We start from the raw sequence: 21,222 nt of genomic DNA, 5'->3' as shown, positions 1-21,222 counted from the left end.
CTATGTAAAAACAATGTAAATGTAAATACAACGTAAATAGTTGCCAGGGCACAGCAAATTCAAGTTTTGATTTTTGGAACTTTCTGGAATTTTTTTTCCCCCAAGTTTTTTCAATTCACGCTTGGTTGAATTCGTAGATGCAGAACCTGAGCATATAGGAGGGCTCTTCATTTTCTGTGTGGGATGCTTTGTTATTTGCCCATTTTGGATAGTTCTTGTGTGTGTGCGCGCGCGTGTGCGCCGTGTTGCCCTCTGCCTCCTTTACCTCACAAGCCGATCGGAGCACCTTCCAGTGTGATTGCAAATGCTTCCCAAATGGGCCTGAGACACTGCAGGCAGGATGGGAAATGACTGCAGCCACTCTGGAAGACGGTTGGGCCAGTTCTTAAAAAGTCAAACAAAGTTAGCAGACAACCCAGCAGTGCGACGTCCTGTGAATCTCCCTAAGAGAAGTGAAAACACATGGGCACACCAAGGCTTACAGGACTCTTCATAGCAGTATTATTCATCAGGGCCCAAAGTGGAAACAACCCAAATGTCCGTCAGCTGGTGAATGGATAAAGAGGATGTGGTTTATCCATACGGTGGAACGCTGATATACGCAACGATGCAGACAAACCTCAAAAACATTATGCAAAATGAAAGAGGGCACACGTAAAAGAGTGCATTGTCTAGGATTCCATTCATATCAAAAGTCCAGAAAAGGCAATCTATAGAGGTTAGAAAGTAAATTAGTGGTTGCCTGGGGCTGAGGGTGGGAACAGCTAGCGAGGCAAATAGGCATGAAGGGCCTTTTGGGGGTGATGGGATTCTGGTGAGGGTTGCAAAACTATACATTTATTTAAAAAACTGTAAATTTATCAAAAACCATCAAAGTGTATGCTCACAATGGGTGAAGCTTACGGCTGGCATAGAAATTATACCTCAGAGAAAGCAGTTTTTTATTTTTACTTTAACAATTTAATATTTTATTTTATTATTGACACCTGGATATGAGGCTGACAGGTTCTTTCCACTTTGGGCTTGCTAATTTACATTCCCCCCCTCCAACATTTCTATTTATAGTACGCGAATAAAGGAGACCGGAAAACTCGCTTCAGCAGGCTTGTACAAACACTGGCCTAGAAGGTCTGACCTGGGATGAATAAAGCTGTTTTAAAATGTTTCCTAAGCATCCCTTTCAATGGGTTCATACTATTCCTTTAAGTCCGATGTGCTCTAATTTATGCAACTTCTCTAGTTATCGGAGACTTAGGTTTTTTAGTCATACAAGCAACACAGTGGTGACATTTTCTGGTTGAGGATCACTTCCTCAAATTTGTTTTCCAGAAGAGGGCTTTCTAGGTCAAAAGTTATGTATGTATGTTAAGGCTTTCAAAATGATGCTAAAAATGCTTAATCTTTTCCCCAAAGCTCTGGGTCAATTAATAATAGTCAAGGTTTCCTACCCTTTCCTCATTTTCACGGTCAAACCGTGGAGCCAACTACTACCTCACAAAAGAAACACACAGTCTTCTGTGGTTTTAGAAATCAGGAGAGTGGCTGTCCTCAGGGGAATAGTTACTAGAAGCGGGCATGAGGGATGGTCAAGGGGCTGATAATGTTCTATTTTTTGAATTGAGATATGATTTAATACAGTAAAATTTTCAAGCTTAATTGTACAGCTGGATGAATTTTTACACATGCTATACTAGCGTAACCAGCACTCTGTCAACCTAAATAAACTTAGAAGGCAGTAATCCAACAAATATTTTATTGGGGATTAAAGAACTGTAATTCGGGCACACAGATTTCGGTAGCAACGCAAACAGTGTCCTGCTAGGGAGTAAAATTCAGAGGCTTTTAAAGGCAAAGTGGGGAGGTTTGCATTACAAAGAATTTTAATTGGAGTAGGAGGTCGAAGTTGGTCTTTGATTAACATGATTGAGCGCTAAGGCTATCACTAGAGGGAAGTAAAAGTTCCTCACTGGGACAAATCTCAGGTGTTCTTGCAGAGTCCTTGGAATCTTTGTGGTTTGGACCAGTTCCGAAGTTCGTGGTTGCACCGGGGGAGGATGTGTGTAAGGTCCCCCTCCTTGATGGCCTAATGGCCCCATTGTAAAACCCCTGACATAAGTGACTCCATTTTATTTCACATTTCACAACTCGCATCAAGATACAGGACATTTCCATTGCCCTAGGAAGTTCCACTCGTGGTGCTCCCACCTCCATCACTATAGATTAGATTAGATTTGCCTGTTTATTATTTTATTTATAATATTTATGTATTTATATAATATGTTTACAATATTTACTATAATATTCATAAAGAATATTTCAAATTAAATTCAAATGTACTTTTAATAATTTTAATTAAAATTGTTAATTAAGATTAAAATTTAATTTTAATAATATTTTAAATTAAATTCAGTATACTTTAAAATAAAATCATGTTTTTATTTTAAAAGTTTAATAGTTTTAATTTGGTCAGGGTGCTAGTTATATAGTTGTGTTCTTTATGTGAGAGCCACTGAGCTATACACTTACTAGTATGTACTTTTCTGACTGTGTACATCAAGAGAAAGTTAAAGTGCGGGGTCAGGGGGCAAGGATATCAGGGCACTGTCCACTCCATGGCCAGCAGCTCCCTGCTGACCGCGTTCCTCCCAGATGTAAATGACCGTGAGTTGTGCCCGGCTTTGTGGTCTTGGTTCGTGGCATTGGTGGGGGTTACAGATGGGCAGTACCCATAAGCTAACCTGTCCCTCTCTTCTCTCCCCTCTGTGTCTCCGTGGGTCAGTCTCGTGTCCATCACCTCATGCGCTGCGTGTGTCCGTAAAGCCGTATTCCGTGCTGCCCGGCAGAGAGCTTCATCCCATCCCATCTCATCTCATCTCATCTCATCTCACCTCACCTCATCTCACCTCATCTCACCTCACTTCATCTCACCTCACGGTCCTGGCACTGCCTCAGCATGGCCATCTCATCACGCCTTGCCCTGTGGGAGCAGAAGGAAAGTAACGGTCAGGGCTCGGGCTGCAGCCACATGGGCCAACTGGACCCTCCAAGGACAAGTCATGGCCCCGGTGGCCCAGGCTGCCCCCTCCCACCTGGGGCCACCGGGGGCAGGGATTCTGACATCCAGAGCCTCCCTGGGGCATGTCCAGTCCCCCTTCGGTCTTCTGCCTCGGTTAGCCATGGCCTCTCCAACCCAGCCAGGCATTAGTGACCATGCCCTTGACTCCTCCCAGGGCTGCCTGGTCTCCGTCTGTTCCGCAATAGGTGGCGGGGGAACAAGGGTAGACCAGCTGTCCAGTCTCCATCCTCATGGCAGCTCTGATGAGCATGAGGGTTGTGTGGGAGAAGCGTGGGTGGGGAAGCGGGGGGTGAGGGGGCAGAGGCAGAGCTGTTGGCTGCCAGGTTTATGCCATGGGGATGAGTTTCTGCGGTCCCTGCCTTCTGTCACCATGGAGAACTGGCAACGGGCCCTTCTTCCCAGTGATTCTGCTTTTCCCTTTTGTGTTTCTCATAAGATTCCATGAAGGGCCGCCTCTTTCTTTGATGCTTGTTATCTCCTCCTCACCTCATCCCACCCTGTGGACACGATTAAATGAGTTGGAGGCTGAAGGGTGGGGTGGTCGAGAAGCTTCTTTCTGGCTGCCTCTGCCCCTCCCAGGCTGATCTGGGTGTAGCATGGAGCAGTGCTGGAGGGAGTGGAGGTTGACACCTGCGGAGTGTGCCTTTCACGCTCAGGTTTCAGCCCACTAGAGCGTGGTGTAAACGTGAGCCCACTCTCCGTGTGTCTCTGTCTTCTCTCTTCCTAGGCAGAAGTCTGCCTTATCTCCTGGCCTCTGCTTTGTCTCCTGGCCTTTCCTATCTCCTTTAGATTCCCTTTTATTAGCAGGGCTGCAGAGATCAAGTCTTTGCCACCCTCTTGAAGAGGACCTTGATAAGGAGCTTATTTTAAACCAGTGTGTAGCTCTGCCATAAGAAGCGCTGGAGCTTTTTCTCTTTTTTAAACTCACGAGCAGTCACAATGATGCTGGTTAAAGACGCACCCCAGTCGCTCACAGCCAGGCCCATGTCTCAGCCTCCGAGGTCTCTGTGGCAAGTCTCAGCTGCAATCCAAGTCCAGCTAGCTGGCTTAGACCACATTTCTGGGGTAAAATGCAGGCTTTAAAGCCCAGTATTGGGGAGCCCCTGGCTGGCCATATTCTGGCTTAAGGACCATCAAGAAGTCCCGGCACTGGGTCAGCGGAGCGGGCTGTAGCCATAGGGCTGGATCCTTATATAAACCATGACTTCCCGCCCTTCCCTCCCTTACCATGCTCCTGGCACAGAAAGTGATTAAGGTGATGAATTAATTGCTTAATCTATTAACTACAAGCTGAGATGGGACAGGAGAGTGTGGATGGTTCCCTGTGATCCATCCCCTTCTGGAAACCTGGAAAAGCTCCTTCTGAAACAGGTCTTCCCAGAGATGGGTCTGTCCCACACCAAGGAAGGGAACCCATGGCCTTGTTCATGCAGATTCGTATTATGAGGAAACTGGGTCCAGGCAGAGATCGCCCCAACTGGAGTAACCTCTGAAGCTCGTGCATTCCATTTTCATTCGCTGTCTCGAGGCTTCCCAGAGCCTCGCCGAGCCTCTCCTGCTTTGCTGTGGCCTCTTGTACGTGAGCTTGGTCGTGTATGTCCTCTTTGGGCGCCTCCCTGGCTCTGTCGCAGATTCTTTAAAGGGCAGCTTGCCTCCACTGGTTCATTCACTGAGCTTTCTCCTTCCTTGCTTCTGCAAAACAGATTCGGGAAGAGGACAGGAGCCCTCCACCATCCTCGCCCCCTCCCCTTTTCTCTGTCATCCCAGGGGGCTTCATTAGGCAACTGGTCCGGGAGACTGAGAAAGAGTCGAAGGAAGCAAGACGGAGGAAACAGGCAGCACTTGCCTCCCCGGAACGAGAGGTAAGTGGCCCCACAGGAAGGGTTCCAGGTGACTCTCAGTACCTACCATTCTGGGGACTTCCCTGGTGGTCCGGTGGCTAAGACTCCGCACTCGCACTGCAGGGGGCCCGGGCTCAATCCCTGGTCAGGGAGCTAGATCACATGTGCATGCTGCAACTAAAGATCCCGCGTGCCGCAACGAAGACCTGGCACAGCCTAAATAAATAATTTTAAAAATACCCACCATCCTGTCCTGTGAGCATCCTTTGAGTCACTTGCCAGCCTTTGTTCCTGCAGTCCCCACTTCAGCTCGATCTGTTGAACTCCTACACCTCTATGTCAAAACCCAGCTCTAATGGTACATCTCTGGAAAGCTCTCCCATTGCCTTCCTTTAATTCCCACTCCACCCTCTATGCCTGTCTTAATTGTGGTCAGCATAGTAATTAGTTGATCATGTGACTTATTTGACTAGTCATTCCTTAAGAGCAACAACTCTCTCTCTCATTCGACTCTGTATCTTGAGCAGCTCTCATAGAACTTGACCCATAGTGAATGCTCAAAAATTTTTGTTCACTGAGTGAATGGATGGTAACAGTTGATGTACGAGGGGATCATTCTGCCACTACTTTTGTAAAAAGGGAAACCTAAATATTAACTGAGGATGTATAGATAGTTTGCTTTCATTTAAGCAGAAAAGATGTTCAGTTGGTGTTCTCTGATTATTGCTGTATTGGTTGTTAAAATTCTGAAACCCTTCCATAGCAGGTGGTAAATGCCATGGCCCCAAGTACCCCAAGTGCCCCCCAGCTGCCATGTTCAGCTAGGCCCCTTTCCTGAGTCCCTCAGAGTGGCCACAGCCAATGATTAAAGGCTCACTGCTTGGCACAGGAGGGACCTCAGGGCCCTGCTCCAGCTGGCGTCCCTTCTGACTGGTTGGTGCCCACTTACATGTTCTGAACAGCACTGCTGGATGGAAGCAGTAGGTGGACGAGGTGCAGTCCCTGTGCTTGAAGGACTTGCAGATTGATCCCTGATGGTGTCCAGTGCTGCCTCCCTCCTTTCCCCCGGCTCTTCAGCCAGGGAACTCTGGCAGGCTGATGAGCCTGGACACCAGGGAAGCAGGCTTGGGGTGCTTGCACCTTGGGCATATCACAGTGTTAACAGAAAGGGCATCTCCTTGCATCTGTGCTGCGCCCTCTTGACGCTGGGTGGATGCTGCAGCGGTTGGGCTGAGAGATCTGGTGGCCTCAGGGCCTGGAGTTGGCTTGAGCCCAGTGGCCACCCTGGCTTTGCCTCCCATGCCCCTTCAGCTGTTGTTTGCCTGGCAGGTCCCCCACGTGCCTGCACCTGTCCAGTCACAGTGACTCTGATGCATCAGCGAAGTCCTCTAGCAACTGAACGGCAGCAGCTGCTGAAACCCCCCTGCTGAGCCTTTGTGGGGGGGTGACAGGGAGGGCAGGCTCTGTCCCCACCCGTGGCTGACGCAGGCGTAAGTGGGGGCCAAAGTCCACCCCCACAGACTGCTGTTAGGTCGCGATGCAGTGTTACTGTGTGCCGTTTATCACTCGACAAGATTCACTGTCTTCTCAGGGGCTCATTTGATACCCTGTACAGCAAGGGGGTGGATGGGATTATACCCACTTATCAGAGGTGGAGACTGAGATTCAGAGAGGTCAAGACACTTGCTCAAGGTCATGAGGCCAGATAGAGGCAGACCAGGGCCAGAGTCTGTGTGTCCTCTGCTCTGGCAAGCTGCCTGGGAAAGGGCCAGTCTGGGGAGTGAGGTGGCTGGTGTGGTGGCCACAGAGGCCTGGGGAGGAAAGGGTTCCAGGAGCCCGCAGGCTATGCTGGCTTTGCTGTGCACAAGTTGAGAAGCAGAGCTAAGCAGAGGACAGAGATAAGCTGTCACTGCAGGGCATGGATGGAGACTCTGAGTATGATGGACAGGCCTCAGACGACAACAGGTGTCTGGACCATGGGCCAAGATGTTCCCAGGGCTGGAGCAGGGCAGCCTCAGGACATGTTCCTGCAAGGCAGAGAACCCTTGCTGGGTCCTGCCAATTTTTCTTGCCCCGATCACTAAATAACTTTGGCCTCTCTCTCCTCGCCCCAGCACAGCCATTTCATTGGAGCCTCATATGATCCTTGCAGGGAGCCATTAGAATCCATCACCGTTTTGCAGGAGTGGAAAACGAGGCTCTGGGAGGTGACTTGGTTTTCCTAAGGCCACCCCGCCAGTGAGGGACGGGGAGAGACTGGAATAACATAGGGGCCGAAAGAGATCCATATCGAATGTCAGAATTGGGTTCTAGCTCTGGCCCCACCACTCTATGTGTTCCAGGCCAAATCCCATCCCCTCTCTTGGCTTTAGTTTGTTCATCTGTAAAATGGTTGGGCTGTGAGTTTCCTCTCAGCCCCAGTGATTCTAGATGTTCTTCTTCCCCCTTGTACTAAGAAGGCTGCAGATGGGATCTGAGGGTTTTGGTGACTGAGAAAATCTGAAGGAAGAGAGTGCACAGAGTAGAGGGGAGGGAGGTTGGGATGGGTTGTCTTGCTTGGCCCACCCCTGTGTTACTGTCTCCTCTATGGGGGTTTGGTTAAAAATAAGGCCCTGACTCACTGTTCAAAATGGTGTGGACAGTGGTGAGATTTGCCAGCTGCAGCCAATCCCCTTTTGAAGGCGGTGTCCTGCCTGGTCCCAGAAGGTCAGACTGAGCTTCCGGGCTCTGGCGTTCTCAGCCCCGGTGGCATGTTGCAGTCACCTGGGGGGCCACCACCCAGACCAGCTGCATCAGACTCTCTGGGAGTGGAGCCGAAGCGACAGAATTTTTTAAAGCTCCCAGGAGATTCCAGCGAGTCCCAGAAAGACAAGCGAGGCTGTCAGTACTCAACAGTTAAGGGCACTGGCTTCAGACTCAGAGAGAGGCCTGTGTGACTTTCCATTCTGGGTTTGTCTCTTGGGCCCCCTACATCTCTGTGTTTGCTCCCTTATCTGTAGAATGGGGAGAAGTTCAGAACCTACTTCATTGGGTTCTTTATTAGGTTAAGAAGGATATTGCATTATGGCGATGTAGGGCCCATTGCAAGATCTATAAATGATAGCCATTATTATTATTATTGTCATTTTTACAAAGATGAAGATGGAGACTGTGCTCTGGAGGCATCCATCACCTAAAACAGGAGAGCAACACAAATCAGAGCTAGAACGGGATGCAGAATGTGGTCATGGTGCAGATGGTGCACGAACAGACAGGGCTCTGGGACTCTGGGTCTATGAGGCAGTTTCTGATTGAGGTCTTCAGGCACACGTTTGTGGAGGAGGGGGCATTTGAGCTGGGTATAGAAATACGAGTAGAATGTGGACGAGTGGAGAGGGCAAGGGCGTTCTGGGCAGCAAGCTCAAGGTGAACAAAAGCATGGAAGCTGGGAAGCGTCAGGTGTGGCAGGAGATGCCAGGTGTGGCTGAAGCATGGAGACGAGCAGGGACAGTGAGACCAGGTGGAGGTGGGGCCTCCTCTTCAAGAACTTTGAATGGCAGATGGCTGTGTTGAATGGCTTTCCTGGAGGCTCTGGGCAGCTTCCAGAATCTTTTGATGAGGTTTTAAATGACTGGCAGCAAATGGACAGGACATCAGCTCAGCGGCTGTGGCCGTGGCCCAGGTAAGAGAGAGTGGACCTGGGTTTGGGAAAGGAGACTCAGGTGTGAAGCTTTGCAGGTGGAATCAACGCAATCCTGGGACTGTTCTGGATGCGAAAGGATGAGGACCCCAGATGCTCAGGCACAGGTGTGTGGGAGGCTGGTGTGAGCAGGGTCCAAAGTGGCAGAACCCAGACTAGGGCAGATGGTGCAGCCAGGTATCAGGGTAGAACTCCCCCCGTGGTCTCCTTCTGCAGAGGCAGAGGCAAAGCTGTCTCTGTGAGCAGTTCCGGCCACAGCCAGGCTGGTTTAAGGATGGAGGGCAGGGCGGGGCTGACATCACAAGGCAGTAGAAAGACATGGGAGAGGAACAGGCAGTGGAGACCCCTGAGTGTCGGGTACCCAGATGTCTCGGCCAAGCAAAAGTGGAAGACCTCAGGGCAGATCCAGAGCCCTCACCTGGTGTGCAGGTGTGGTCTGGGGACCAGGGTGGCGAAAGTAGCAGCAGATCACTTTGTTCAGTTCTCTGCAATTTCCACATCTCAGCCTACAAAAAATCTGGATGGTCAGGTGGTATCTGCCTGCACTGAGGGAAAAGCAAAGCTCAGAGAGGATAGGCGATGTCGTCCAAGGTCACTGAGCTGGAAAGCATCGGAGCCAAGACTAGAACAGGTCCTCTGATGACAGGCTCCATGTCCTTTCCCCATCCCTTCCTGGCCCAGCAGGAAGAATCAGGCATAAATAATAGAACAGTGACAACAGCACCAGTGACAGCAGCCGCGATAGCTCCTGTTACCGAGGACGTACTAGGTGCTGGGCTCAGCTTCCATATGCTACTGGGAAGCCTCACGCCCACCTGGTGAGGTAGGACATTATGCTTCTTATTTTACTGGTAAGGAAACTGACTCAGAGAGGGGAAGTTTTTTTGTGTGTTTTGTTTTGTTTTGGCTGTGCTGCGCGGCATGTAGGATCTTAGTTCCCCGACCAGGGATCGAACCTGTGTCCCCTGCAGTGGAAGCGCAGAGTCTTAACCACTGGACCGCCAGGGAAGTCCCGAGGGGACGTAATTTATCTAAGGCCACACAGCTAGTGAGTGGCAGAGTTCTGAAGTGAATTTGGGTCTGTTGGGCTCCAAAGTCCACTCTCCTTTCATAATGTCACTTGGCCTTGAGGTTCTGAGCCAAAGCCTAGGGTGTAGGGTGCTGGCTGAGGTTTGGCCCATTGCCCGTAGATGCTTGAGGGTCTTTGGATGAATGAATGGCTGGCTGAACAGATGAGTGAATGAATGAGTGAATGACAAAGCTGTCTGGTCAGCAAGCAGCTAAGTATGGTTGTGGTGTCTCTTCTAGACCCCAGAGATTTCCACCAGCCAACCCAACAGCGGTACCAAATCTGGAAGCCAGCACATCTCCCAGGACGACCAGTCGAGCTCTCCTCAGAGCTCAGACATTCTGGGCAAGAAGAGTGAGGGGGCCGGCACCATGGACCCGGTGCTGATGACCAGTATCAATGGCGAGAAGCCCCAGGAGTCGGGCCCCAGTGTGACACCAGCCAAAAAAAGCCTGCCCTTCAAGAGAGGGATGAGGAGGGGCGATGTGTTGCTGATGGTGGCCAAGCTGGACCCGGACTCAGCCAAGCCAGAGCAGAGGACCCAGCCCCGGGATGGCCCCACTTGCAAGACCCCAGCCACAGACCCTGGAGGGGAAAGAAAGGGGGAGACCCCAGGGACTCCCTGTGGCCCCCAGGCCAGCACCAAGGATGCAGCTCTGAAGGCTGAGATGACCCAGACTGGGGATCTGGGGAACCCAGGAACTGTGCTACTGACAAAGGGCGAGAAGGATCAAGGCACAGTGGGGAAAGGGGGCGGGGCCCCCCAGACCAAAGGGGCGAAAGGGTGTGAGCCCCAGGGCAGAGAGGGGCTGGGTGAGGGGGGGCAACTGGGGGCAGCGGAGAAAGGGAGAGGGGACCCCCCAAACAAGGGAGCAAAGTGGAATTTCTCCAAGGATGCAGCAGGTGAAGGGAAGTGGGCTGGGGCCCAAGCCCAGGTGAGAAAGTGGGGAGGTTCCCTGGGCAGAAGGAGCAAGTGGGACGGTCCCCAGAGTAAGAAGGACAAAGAAGGTGTGCTCCTAAGTAAGGCAGACAAGACAGACGAACCTCAGACAAAGGTGGAGAAGACGGGCGCAGTGCAGGGGAATGTGGGGGAAGCTCCTGGAGCGATGGAGAAAGCAGGCGAGCCTCAGAGCATGACTGGAAAGGCAGGTGAGCCCCAGGGGAAGATGAAAACGGTGGGACAACCTCAGCGCGAGTCTGGGGAGGCAGGTAAAGCCGGGAGTAAGACAGAGAAGGACTCTAAAGCCCCCAAGCGGGTGGATGCACATGGAGAGACCCCAGTTACAGCTGGGAAGGAGGACCAGCCTGAGAGCAGAGGGCGGAAAGCAGAGGAGGCCTGCGCTAGAGCAGGTGATGGGGCTGGGGCCCTGGAGAGGGAGCCGCAAGGACCCGGACAGCCTGCTCTGGAGAACCGTGCGGAAAGGCCTCAGAGGCAGGAGAGCCGAGAGGGACCAGCCCTGCAGGAGGGGAGCGGAGGAGGCCAGAGCGGAGTCTCAGACCAGGTGAGAGGGCTGCGGCCCCGGGGGCGGGGAGGGGCAGGCCAGAGAAGGAGGGGTGGGAAGGGCCTGCCCCTGGAGGCGGACAAGGCAGGGACAGGAGATGGACCGGGAGTGGAGGGCATGGCCAGCCTAGAGAAGGGAACAGGCACTCCCCCGACCACAAGCGGGGGTCTTGAGGACCCCGCAGCACCTGTCCCGGGGTGAGATTCTCCACAGAGTGAGGGAACGTCCCAACCATGTGAGATGTCCTCTCGAGCCTGAGCTTACGTTGTCACACAACAGTTCTTCGTGCTAGGTAAACAGCAGCTTGCTCGAAATGCAGATTCCCGGCCCCCACCTTGGAGCTTACCATTCAGAAAGCTGGGGTGGGGCTGTGGCTTCTGCATTTAAATAAGCACCCTCACCCGCACCGGGAGATTCTGATTTCGCTGGTCCCAGACGCACTGTGAGAAGTGCCTACATAAGGGGTCTGCCCCTCACACGGGGGTTGGGGGAGGGCAGCGTCATCTTGGTCTAATTTATGTGATCTTTGCCCTCAGGCTCCTGAGGACAGATGGTATGAGGCGGAGAAAGTCTGGCTGGTTCAGAAGGATGGATTTACTCTTGGTAATTAGGGGTGTTAGCACATCTGGGGGCTAAGCCTCTCCCTCTTACGCCCCCTGCTGCTGCCAGCTGTATCTGCCAGGCCCTGATTCCAGTCTGCGGAGTAAGGGGAGGGAAGGGGTAAGGGGCAGCTGGGCCTGGGATGGGGATATGTGGCTTTGGGGTGGGAATAGGTGGATGTCATTTCACCCTTGGCAGCTGGTCTGTTGGGTGCTGTTTTCGAAGGCATTTGTTCCTTGGTAATTAATTAATTTAACTAATTCATTAAAGCAGCAAAAGCATTGTTTGCTTCCTGAAGTGTTGCGCAAGGAACTTGGAGTCTAGTGCAGGTGGGCAAATGGATTTCATCTCAGTGGATTTCATTTCATTTCATCTTTTGCTGGTGATTTGTGGCTAGTGACCAGACGCTACCGAGAAGTTACTCTGAGTCCCATTCAGAACACGGCTGGGAAGAGTGATTGATTAGTGATGTCTGTCATGGGCCCTGGAAAGAAAAACGGCAGCCTGTATGCCATTATCTGCCGTCCCAGGTCTATATATGCATTGGGTCAGTGCACCCAACCATCTGGGTGCCTGGCATTGTGCCAGCTGCTAAAAGCCCCAAATGAGTCAGACCCAGCCTCTCTCCTCAAAGAGTTTGGGGTCACAATTCAGAACCCTCCCTGTAAATAAGCTCCGAGGGGAGGCGATGCTACCCATTTCTGACATGTCTCAGACCTTGCCAGCTCCTTGGCCTGGCTCAGCAACTCAGAATCAATCTCTCTTCTCCTTTCTTTTCCTCTCCTCCCTACCTGCCCCCGTCTTCTACCCTCCCCTCTTTCCCTGCTCCTCTTTTTCTCTCCCCCCACCACCCTCCCCTTCTCTCTCTCCCACTGGGTTGTCTACCAGCAACGGTGCTGAAGCCAGACGAGGGAACAGCCGACCTGCCGGCAGGAAGGGTGCGACTGTGCATTGATGCTGACAAAAGCATCACTGAGGTGGATGAGGACCACGTTCATCGGGTGAGCCCCCCGTCCCCCTCCCTGCCTGCTCCACACCCTCCTTCCCCACCCCTGGGAGAGATTACCCTGTGCTTGACTGCACATAATACTTCGGCTTGATGCCCTGGGGGGGAATTATAGGGAAGATCACCATTGAAGTCATTACTCTGCTGGAGGTATATTGTTAAGGGCTCATTACTCTGTCCCATGGTGTCCCCTTTATGAGGACACATTAAGAGATGTGTTTGTCAGGTCTTGGGACTGGGAATTCTTCTGCTTGATCTGAGAAAGTGATTGTTTTCCTTTTTATGGACATTGCAAATCATGCTACAAAGCATGCTTCCTTTTTCACCCTGGCTGCCAGGGAATTCAGAGCCAAATTAGCAGTTTGCCATTGACCATAGCTTAGATTCCAGTGGCCTACCTTTTGGGTATCAACCTTTTGTTTTTTTGGTTGTTTTGCATAATTTTTGCACTACACCATGAATCTATTTGCGGATAAGTCGGAGTCTAACGATAGAAGTAAAAGGTCCTATCCTGATCTTTTTCCACCCCTCACAGCCTACTAATTGAGAAGGAGTTTCCTCCAGGAGTTCCATATGGGCCTCGTTCATCTTCATCCCTCTTTGCTCCTTCTCTGCCCACCCCGGGGCCTCTACTCCCACCAGTGTTGGGAGTTTGCAGAAGGCCAGTGTCCTCAGAAGAAAAACTGACCCATTAAAGAGCTGAGGGTTGACCCAAACGCCAGAGCATTAGGCCCCCCAAACTCCTTGAAGCTGGAAAGAATGATAGGAAGGTTTTTAGAGTGGATGCCCTAAGGAGAGGCTGCAGTCGTCCCTTGCTTCTAGAAGGGTTTGGGCATATTTCCAAGCGATCAGTGTACGACGGGCTATCAGAAATGGGGCAGTTAGGGCATTGGCCTCCATCCTCAGTGTCACAGAAGCACACGCAGAGCTCCCCGACAAGACCCAGAAGAGGAGGAAACAGCAGAGGACACTTCCTCACTCTAGAGCACCACCCGTCTTTCGTGTTTGAGAGACAAGGTGCTTGAGTCTTGCTGTGTCGTCCTGAGAGCATCCCCCCTCCCGGTGCCATGAGCACAGGGAGGAAGGACCATGCGGGGAGGGGGCGGCTGCACAAAGAGCAAAGGAGAAGAGGTGCCCCTGTGTCATTTGTAGGGTTTCCTCACTGTCTCCAGAGTCCTTGTGTTCTGTTCTGGTCTTTGGCACAGAGCTCTCCAGGGACAGGGTCACCAGGGCTGTGTGTGTGTTTGGGCGGGTGCGGGGCCCAGGAGGCCAGAGGACACTGTGTGCTGGTTCACAGGCCAATCCCCCCGAGCTGGACCAGGCCGAGGACCTGGCCTCCCTGGTCAGTGTCAACGAGTCCAGTGTGCTGAACACGCTTCTGCACCGCCACCGGGCTCGGCTGCTGCACACCTGCGCTGGGCCCGACCTGATCGTCCTTCAGCCCCAGGGACCCACGGCGCCCTCTGCAGTCAAGGTGAGGGGGGACCATGGGGCCAGGGCTGGGGGGCTGCACAAGAGGGCTGGGGTGGAGGGGTCCCTCTGCATCTCAGGGGAGAGCAGGCAGCCAGAGCTCCCTGCAAACGTGTCGGTGGGCAGCATCCTGCAGACGTGGATTCTGGGGCACCGTGGGCATTGGGTAGCCTTGGGGACCACACGAACCCCGCTCCTTAGAGGGGAAGGATGAGTAACTGATAGAGCAACAGGAGCGTGAAAGACAGTAGTAATAAGAGAGAGCGTATTGACTGGCTATCAGCTGTGTACCAGGCACTGCTGCAAGCACCTTCGTGTGCATCTCCGTCAATTCTCAGGCCCACCTGACAGGACAGGGACCATGACCAGCCCCGTTCCATGGACGAGAAGCTGGGCCAGCTGCCAAACTCATGCCCAGCAGGTGGAGGAGCTGGGGTGAAGCCCACGCCGCTGGCCCCTCTGTGCTCTGAACCCCATGCTGGACCCGCGGGAGTCCCAGGCACCCATGTGAACGGGGAAACAGAAGCCTCGGTTCCGCCTTTATTTTTTTTTCCCTGTGGAGTGTAAAATGGCCCGTTTTTTGTTAAGACCGCAGTCAGAGCAAAGGAAACCTGTCAGCGCCACCTCTTGGAGAGGTCTGCAGCTACGACCGAGTCATTTGCACCCCATCCCCTCCGTTCACTCAGTAGCTCCTGGTTGAGGTATCGATCGAGGGTCCCGTATGCCAGGCTTGGAGGGAGGAGCAGGGAAGAAGATGGGCAGATAAATCTGCCTTCATGGAGCTTCCATCCTCGTGGGGGAAGACAGGCCCAACATGACAAAGAGAAATGTGGAGGAGGAGACAGCAAGCTGGAGGTCAGGAGGAGCAGGGACTGGTCGTGCCAGGTCTCATACGTGGTCATAGTGACTCTGCTTCTACTCTGAGCATGATGGAGATTTTCAGCAGGGCAGTGATGTGGTCTGACGCTGTAAAAGGACCCTCCTGGCTGCTCAGTGGAGGTTAGTTAGAGGCGGACAAAAGTGGAGGCAGGGAGACCCACCGGAGGTCGAAAGTCTTATCTGTGCTCCACTCTGAGGACTTGTTGGTGGGAAGGTTCAACACGCCACAGGTACCTTGGAAAGATGAGGACACCTCTCCAGCCTGGGTGTTTTCATCTGTCAATGGAGGACGAAAAGCTGCATCTTACCCTTTGGCGTCCCATGGGACAAAGCCATTCCTAGCCCCCGAATGATGCTAAGTCCATTAAAGAGGGGACAGTGGCCCTGCACCCCCTCCCTGGGGCTTCTCTTCTCCTGGACGCCCCCCCACCCTTAGGTCGCCCTCCAGGCCCCTCCCCAGCCTGGCTGTTCTGGCCAGGGTCCTGGAAGGGCGACGCTGCACTCTCCCCTCCCTTGCCAGGCAGGCTGTGCTTCTGTTACTGCAGCCCGAGGCCCCCGAGAGCCTGCTCTTGTTCCTTAGGGGCCCCTGGGAGGGGTGTTTGTCACAGGTCTCTCCGCAAGCCCAGTTCTCTCAACCGTGACTGTCCTCGATTGCGGCATCTGCTACACGGCCTGGGTCAAAGAGCCTAAAAGTGCGGGGATTGGGACCCAACCTGGTAGGAGGAACTTGAGTCCCGTGGTCCCCCTAAGCCACTGTAACCCTGTGGTGGGCGTGGGTCCCCCTCAAGTCACGCTGCCTCCCACACCCACAGCTGCCTTGTCTTTGGCTGAGTCCCCTCTGGTTCCTCAAATGGCCACCAGGTGGGAGCAGAGACCTGCGGTGAGGCTGGGACTGAGGCCTCCTTGAAGATGGGCTAGGAGGGGTCCAGGCAGGGCTGGGGGCCTCTCTCACTGGGGGTCTGGGCCTGCCGGGTGGCTGGGAGCTGGGTGCGTGCCTGGGGGTGCAGGCCTCTTTTGGGGTGAGTGTGCTGTGACTGCGTGGCGTGTAGATGGGCACACCTGTGTGCAGAGGCCTCTGCAGCTGTTGGGTGCGTGTGCCCTTGAGCGTGCCCGTGTGCAAGCATGCAGAGGGGTACCTGTGTGTGACTGCGGGGCCTGGGTCTGCAGAACCCTCCCTGTTCCCCTTGCAGGCCTGAGAAGGCTGACGATTGGGGTAGCCTGGCCATTGAACTTTATGTTTCCAAAGTGGGAGGTGGCTCCGAGGCTCGGACCTCAGGACCCCCTGCCCGCTGCGTTCCCTTAGGCTGTGTCCAGCCATTGTGGCGGCTTGTCCTACTCTGCCAGCTTTGGGGTCCTGCTGAGCCTTTTTTAGTTATTTATTTTTTTAACATCTTTATTGGAGTATAATTGCTTTACAATGGTGTGTTAGTTTCTGCTTTATAACAAAGTGAATCAGCTATACATATACATATGTTCCCATATCTCTTCCCTCTTGCATCTCCCTCCCTCCCACCCTCCCTATCCCACCCCTCTAGGTGGTCACAAAGCACCAAGCTGATCTCCCTGTGCTCTGCGGCTGCTTCCCACTAGCTAGCTATTTTACGTTTGGTAGTGTATATATGTCCATGCCACTCTCTCACTTTGTCACATCTTACCCTTCCCCCTCCCCATATCCTCAGGTCCATTCTCTAGTAGGTCTGTGAGCCTTTTGATTTGTGTCAGGATGGGGACTCATTGCTGTTCCTGGGGGCCTCGGGGTAGGAAAGGCCAACAGTGCACTGGGGGTGCTCCTTAGCCCCAGGCTGGGGGTTCGGGGAGGGGGAGGGCCGCCACACCAGAGTTTGTGCCCCTGGTCCTGCCAAGCCACTGGGAGGGTGGATGCTAGCCCACTTGTCACCCGCTTAGCATCCTGGGCTTCCAGGGTCCTCCTCCAGCCAGGCCCGTTTCCCTGCTCCCTTTGGTGCCTTTCTACTGCCCTCACTGCCTCCACCGCCCTCTTCCGTTCTTCCTGAAAACCACGTTAAGCAGACATTTGTCAAGGTCACAGTGACCTCCATGCTGCCAAGCCCAGTGGACAATTCTCCGGCCTCCTCTGACCTGACCCTCAGCAGCACTTCAGGGGCTGGTCCTTCCCTCCTCCTGCCATCACTCCCTTCCGTAGCTCAGGAATTCCGCTCTCCTGGTTTTCCTTCTGTCCCGCTGGCCTTCCCTCTCAGCCTCCTTTGCTGGTCTCTGATCTCTCCAAGTCTGGGTGCCCCATCCCTACACCTCTTCTCTCTCCCTCTTTAAACGCCCACTTCCTTGCTGATCTCATCCAAGCTCATGGCTTTAAAATGACTCCCCTTCAGTGTAATTTAATTAGTTGGTTTTTTATCATCTGTCTTTTCCCAAATGAAAGCAAGCTCTACAGGCAGGGCTTTTTTGTCTTAAGTCAGGTTTATTAAGGTATAATTTACATACAGTTAATGTCACCTTTTTTAGTGTTCACTTCTGTAAGTTTTTGACAAACACGTATAGTTGTGAAACTGTCTCTGCCATCAATTACAGGACAGTTCCCATCACCCCTAAAAGTTCTCCATACCCTTTTGGTCATCCCCTCCCCCATGTCCCGCCCTTGGCAGCCACTAATCTGTTCTTTTGTCCCTTTTCCCTAGTTGTGCCTTTTCTGAAAAGTCATAAAAATGGAATTGTACTGCGTGTAACCTTTGGAATCGGCTTCTTCCACTTATCACAATGCACAGCGCATTTGAGATTCACCCATATTGTTGCAGCTGTGAGCCGTTAGTTCTTTTATTCTATTGTATTTTATTGCACAGCTTTGTCTGTTCAGAGGGGGACCAGTTGTCCTGGTTTCCGTGGGAGGGAATGGTTTTTCTGGGACATGGGACTTTCAGTGCTAAAACCAGGGTGGTTGGTTATCTTAGTTCTTTAGTTGAGGGACATTTGGGTTGTTTCTAGTTTGTTGATGATTTTGAATACCTACTCATATAACCAGTGACAGAGGGTTTTTTGGTGAACACAAGTGTTCATTTCTCTTGGGTAAATACCTAAGAGTGGGATTGCTCAGTTTTATGACGGGTGTACATATCACTGTAAAAGAGGCTGCCAAGCTGTTCTCCAGAGTGGCTGTATTGTGTAGCATTGTGGGAGAATTCCACTTGCTCTGCATCTTAACCAGAACTTGCTAGTGTGTCAGAAAAATTAAAAACAGGTTTTTTAGCCATCTTAATAGGTGTATAATGATATCTCCTCACAGCTGGCAGAGATTTCCTTTATTCGCCTTGAGTAGTGTTGTGCCCCCAGTGCCTGGGTTAGTGCCTGCTATGTAGTAGACACTCGATGAATATTTTTTTTTTTACCGAGTGAATGAATGTATGGATGGATGAATGAATGAAGTCAAAGGGGCTTCGGGTATCTAAATCTGTTATAGCAAATACATAGCACACGTACCGCCAATTCCCCCATGCCCCATTCTGTTTCCATGGCAGACATCACTCATCAATTGAGCCATTTTATCCACCTGCTTCATTTCAGAGAGGTACGATCCAGTCCTTTGTGTAGCAAGTGAGATGAGCCCCATGAGCTAATGCAGCTCTAGTTCAAGCCTCTCATTGGCTGAAGAAGAGGCCAGGCTCAGAGCAGGGTCCAAGGCTGCCCAAGGACTCACAGTGAGCCAGTGGCAGGACTAGATCTCCAGGCTGGGCTCTCCCCAGAAAAATGCACGACGTCTCTGACAAGGCTGGAGTAGGATGGGAGGCATGGACGTGGATCTGGGCTTGAGGCCGGGTTGGAGCATTGTGGAGTGCTCCCTGGGCCCCGGCCGGGTGGGAAGGCTGATGCCGGCGATCTTCCTGCAGGTGCCCAGGAGCTGCCGGGATGGCCTACCCGCCCACGTTGGCTCCCTGGCCCAGCGGGCGTACTGGGCTCTGCTGAGCCAGCAGAGGGACCAGAGCATCGTGGCCCTGGGCCGGAGCGGTGCTGGCAAGACCACCTGCTGCGAGCAGGTCCTGGAGCACCTGGTGGGGATGGCAGGCGGTGTGGATGGCAGGGTCTCAGGTACAGTGGTCTCCAGGTGACGTGCAGCTGGGACGTGGTGGGGGCGGTGGCGTGGGGGAAGGGAAGGGAGAGTCGGAGGGGTGCTGGGCGGCTCTTCCTTCTGTCTGCTCAGCTAGCGTTCACTGAGCACCTGGCTGTGTGCAGACCCTGTGCTGGCTTCTGGGCAGGGCCGCCCCGAGGCTGTTGGGTACTTTTGTGTGAATTAGAAACAGGTACTCCTTGCCTAAGACACTCACTGCCACACGTGGAACCGTCGTCACGCATTGACATTGTTAGAACCAAACACTTGACCCCCGCGTTCTGGGCCATCATCCTAATAAGCGTACAGGCCTATGGCTATCTGATATAAATGCTGTGCCCTTAGGTGTGGTGTCCTTGTGCAGCGCACAGCCCACTGGACTGTGCAGAGGACCCGATAAGTAAAAACAAAGACAAGGAGGCACCGACAGCCGGAAGGGAGACTCAGCTGCGCATCTGTGCCAGACTCCAGTGCTCTGCACCGCTTGCTGGCCGAGCTGGGGAGGGGAGAGGCGGAGGGAGCACAGAGAAGGGGCCGGGGGGCTTCCTTGAGGAAATGATGTTTGAGCTGGGCATTAAAGAAAGAGTGTCAACATTGTAAATCAACTATACTTCAATAAAAAAATAGTGTCAATTGGTGATAATAATTACAATATTGATGGTGATCGTGGTAAATGCTTGCTGAGGACTTACGCGCCAGGCTCTATTCCAAGCAGGTTAACTTATTTATTATTTAAAACATCCCTATAAGGTAGACATTATTATTATTTGAATTTTATAGATGAGGCCATTAAAACGCAGGGAGGTTAACCAGCTTGCCCAAGGCCACACAGCTCATACATCCTAGCACCGAGATTCAAACACGGACAGTTTGGCTCCAGAGCTGTTACCGCTGGGCCAGTGTTCTCAATGTATTGTTGCCCCTCTGAGGAGCCTTTTTAGTTGTTCTTTCTCCTAATCGTCTCCCACCATGAAAAGTTAATGCCATAGATTCACCATATATTTGTTTATGCAGTGTGTGTGTATGTGTGTATATATATACAGACACACACAGACATATATATATATATATATATATATATGTGTGTGTGTGTGTGTGTGTGTGTAACTGTGCTCTATTCTATACGTAAGAAAGGAAAACTGCCCCCATCCTCAAGAATCAGTTTCTGCCCTCCTGGGGGCAGTATTCCCCCTGCTGAGAATATATGGCCCAGGCAGTGTTGCTTTTCTAATAATAACAAACAATACTAACACCGCCACATTTTGAGCATGTTCTGAGCACTTTACATTATTAAATCTTTTAGTCTTTGTGGCAACCACATGAGGTAAGTAAGTACTATTATTACCCCCATCTTATAGATGGGGTATCTGAGGCACAGGGAGGTTAATTTATTCGCCCCAAATCAGGTGACTAACAACGGGGAGAGGCCATATTCAAGCTTGTTTAACCATTGTACTATCCTGCTTCTCCACTGGGGTTATTCCAATGCTTTATTGATCACCTGTTCTGCACCTGGCCCAGGTTAGAGCCCTGTTAGGAGCTGGGGATACAGCAAGGAGAGGCCCTCCCAGAATGTAGTTCTGCTGAAAGTGTGTGTTGGGGGCGTGGGAGTCAGGCTAGGCTGTATCCAGGTGCCTAGCACATAGTGGGTGCTCGTTAAATAGTTATGTTAAAAAGCCTGGGACTGCAGGGCTTTTTGAGCTGGCTGTGATGGGCGTTCCCCGAGAGCAGGTCCAAGAATGTGAATGCCCTGCCCTGCTCCTAGACTCCACCAGGCCCAGGAGGCCCTAGGGCAGCCCTTGTCACTCAGATTGTACCAATCCTAGGTGTGTGTATCTCCCCTTCTGGGCTCACTCTTGCTCCCCCCGCGCCCCTGCTTGCAGCACAGGGCCAGCCCAGCAGCGGAAGAGGTGTGGCTTAGAGCTGAGTTGGGGGAGTGGAGGGGGCCCTGCTGGGGCCTGGGGCCAGAATGGGGTCCTGTGAGAGGTGGGGGTGGCAGCACCCAGGCCACGGGTGATGCCCTGT

At 52.4% G+C, this 21,222-nt stretch overlaps 1 protein-coding gene across 2 annotated transcripts in view; it reads left to right on the top strand.

Annotated features, from left to right (window-relative positions):
• The window catches only part of MYO18B (myosin XVIIIB), a 234,144-nt gene that overhangs the window by 10,621 nt on the left and 202,301 nt on the right, over positions 1-21,222 (top strand). For both annotated transcript variants that reach the window (XM_059895391.1, XM_059895390.1), the window contains exons 2-8: positions 2,780-2,992; positions 4,780-4,938; positions 9,905-11,167; positions 11,704-11,770; positions 12,656-12,768; positions 14,071-14,247; positions 18,980-19,178. In XM_059895391.1, coding sequence (XP_059751374.1) covers positions 2,954-2,992; positions 4,780-4,938; positions 9,905-11,167; positions 11,704-11,770; positions 12,656-12,768; positions 14,071-14,247; positions 18,980-19,178 — 2,017 coding nt within the window. In that variant the 5' untranslated portion in view covers positions 2,780-2,953. The remainder of the gene's footprint in view (positions 1-2,779; positions 2,993-4,779; positions 4,939-9,904; positions 11,168-11,703; positions 11,771-12,655; positions 12,769-14,070; positions 14,248-18,979; positions 19,179-21,222) is intronic.

The sequence above is a fragment of the Balaenoptera ricei genome, chromosome 14 (assembly GCF_028023285.1).
Source record: "Balaenoptera ricei isolate mBalRic1 chromosome 14, mBalRic1.hap2, whole genome shotgun sequence".
Classification (NCBI taxonomy): domain Eukaryota; kingdom Metazoa; phylum Chordata; class Mammalia; order Artiodactyla; family Balaenopteridae; genus Balaenoptera; species Balaenoptera ricei.
The sequence above is the reverse complement of the archived record's forward strand: the minus strand, read 5'-3'. Positions and strand labels throughout refer to the sequence as shown.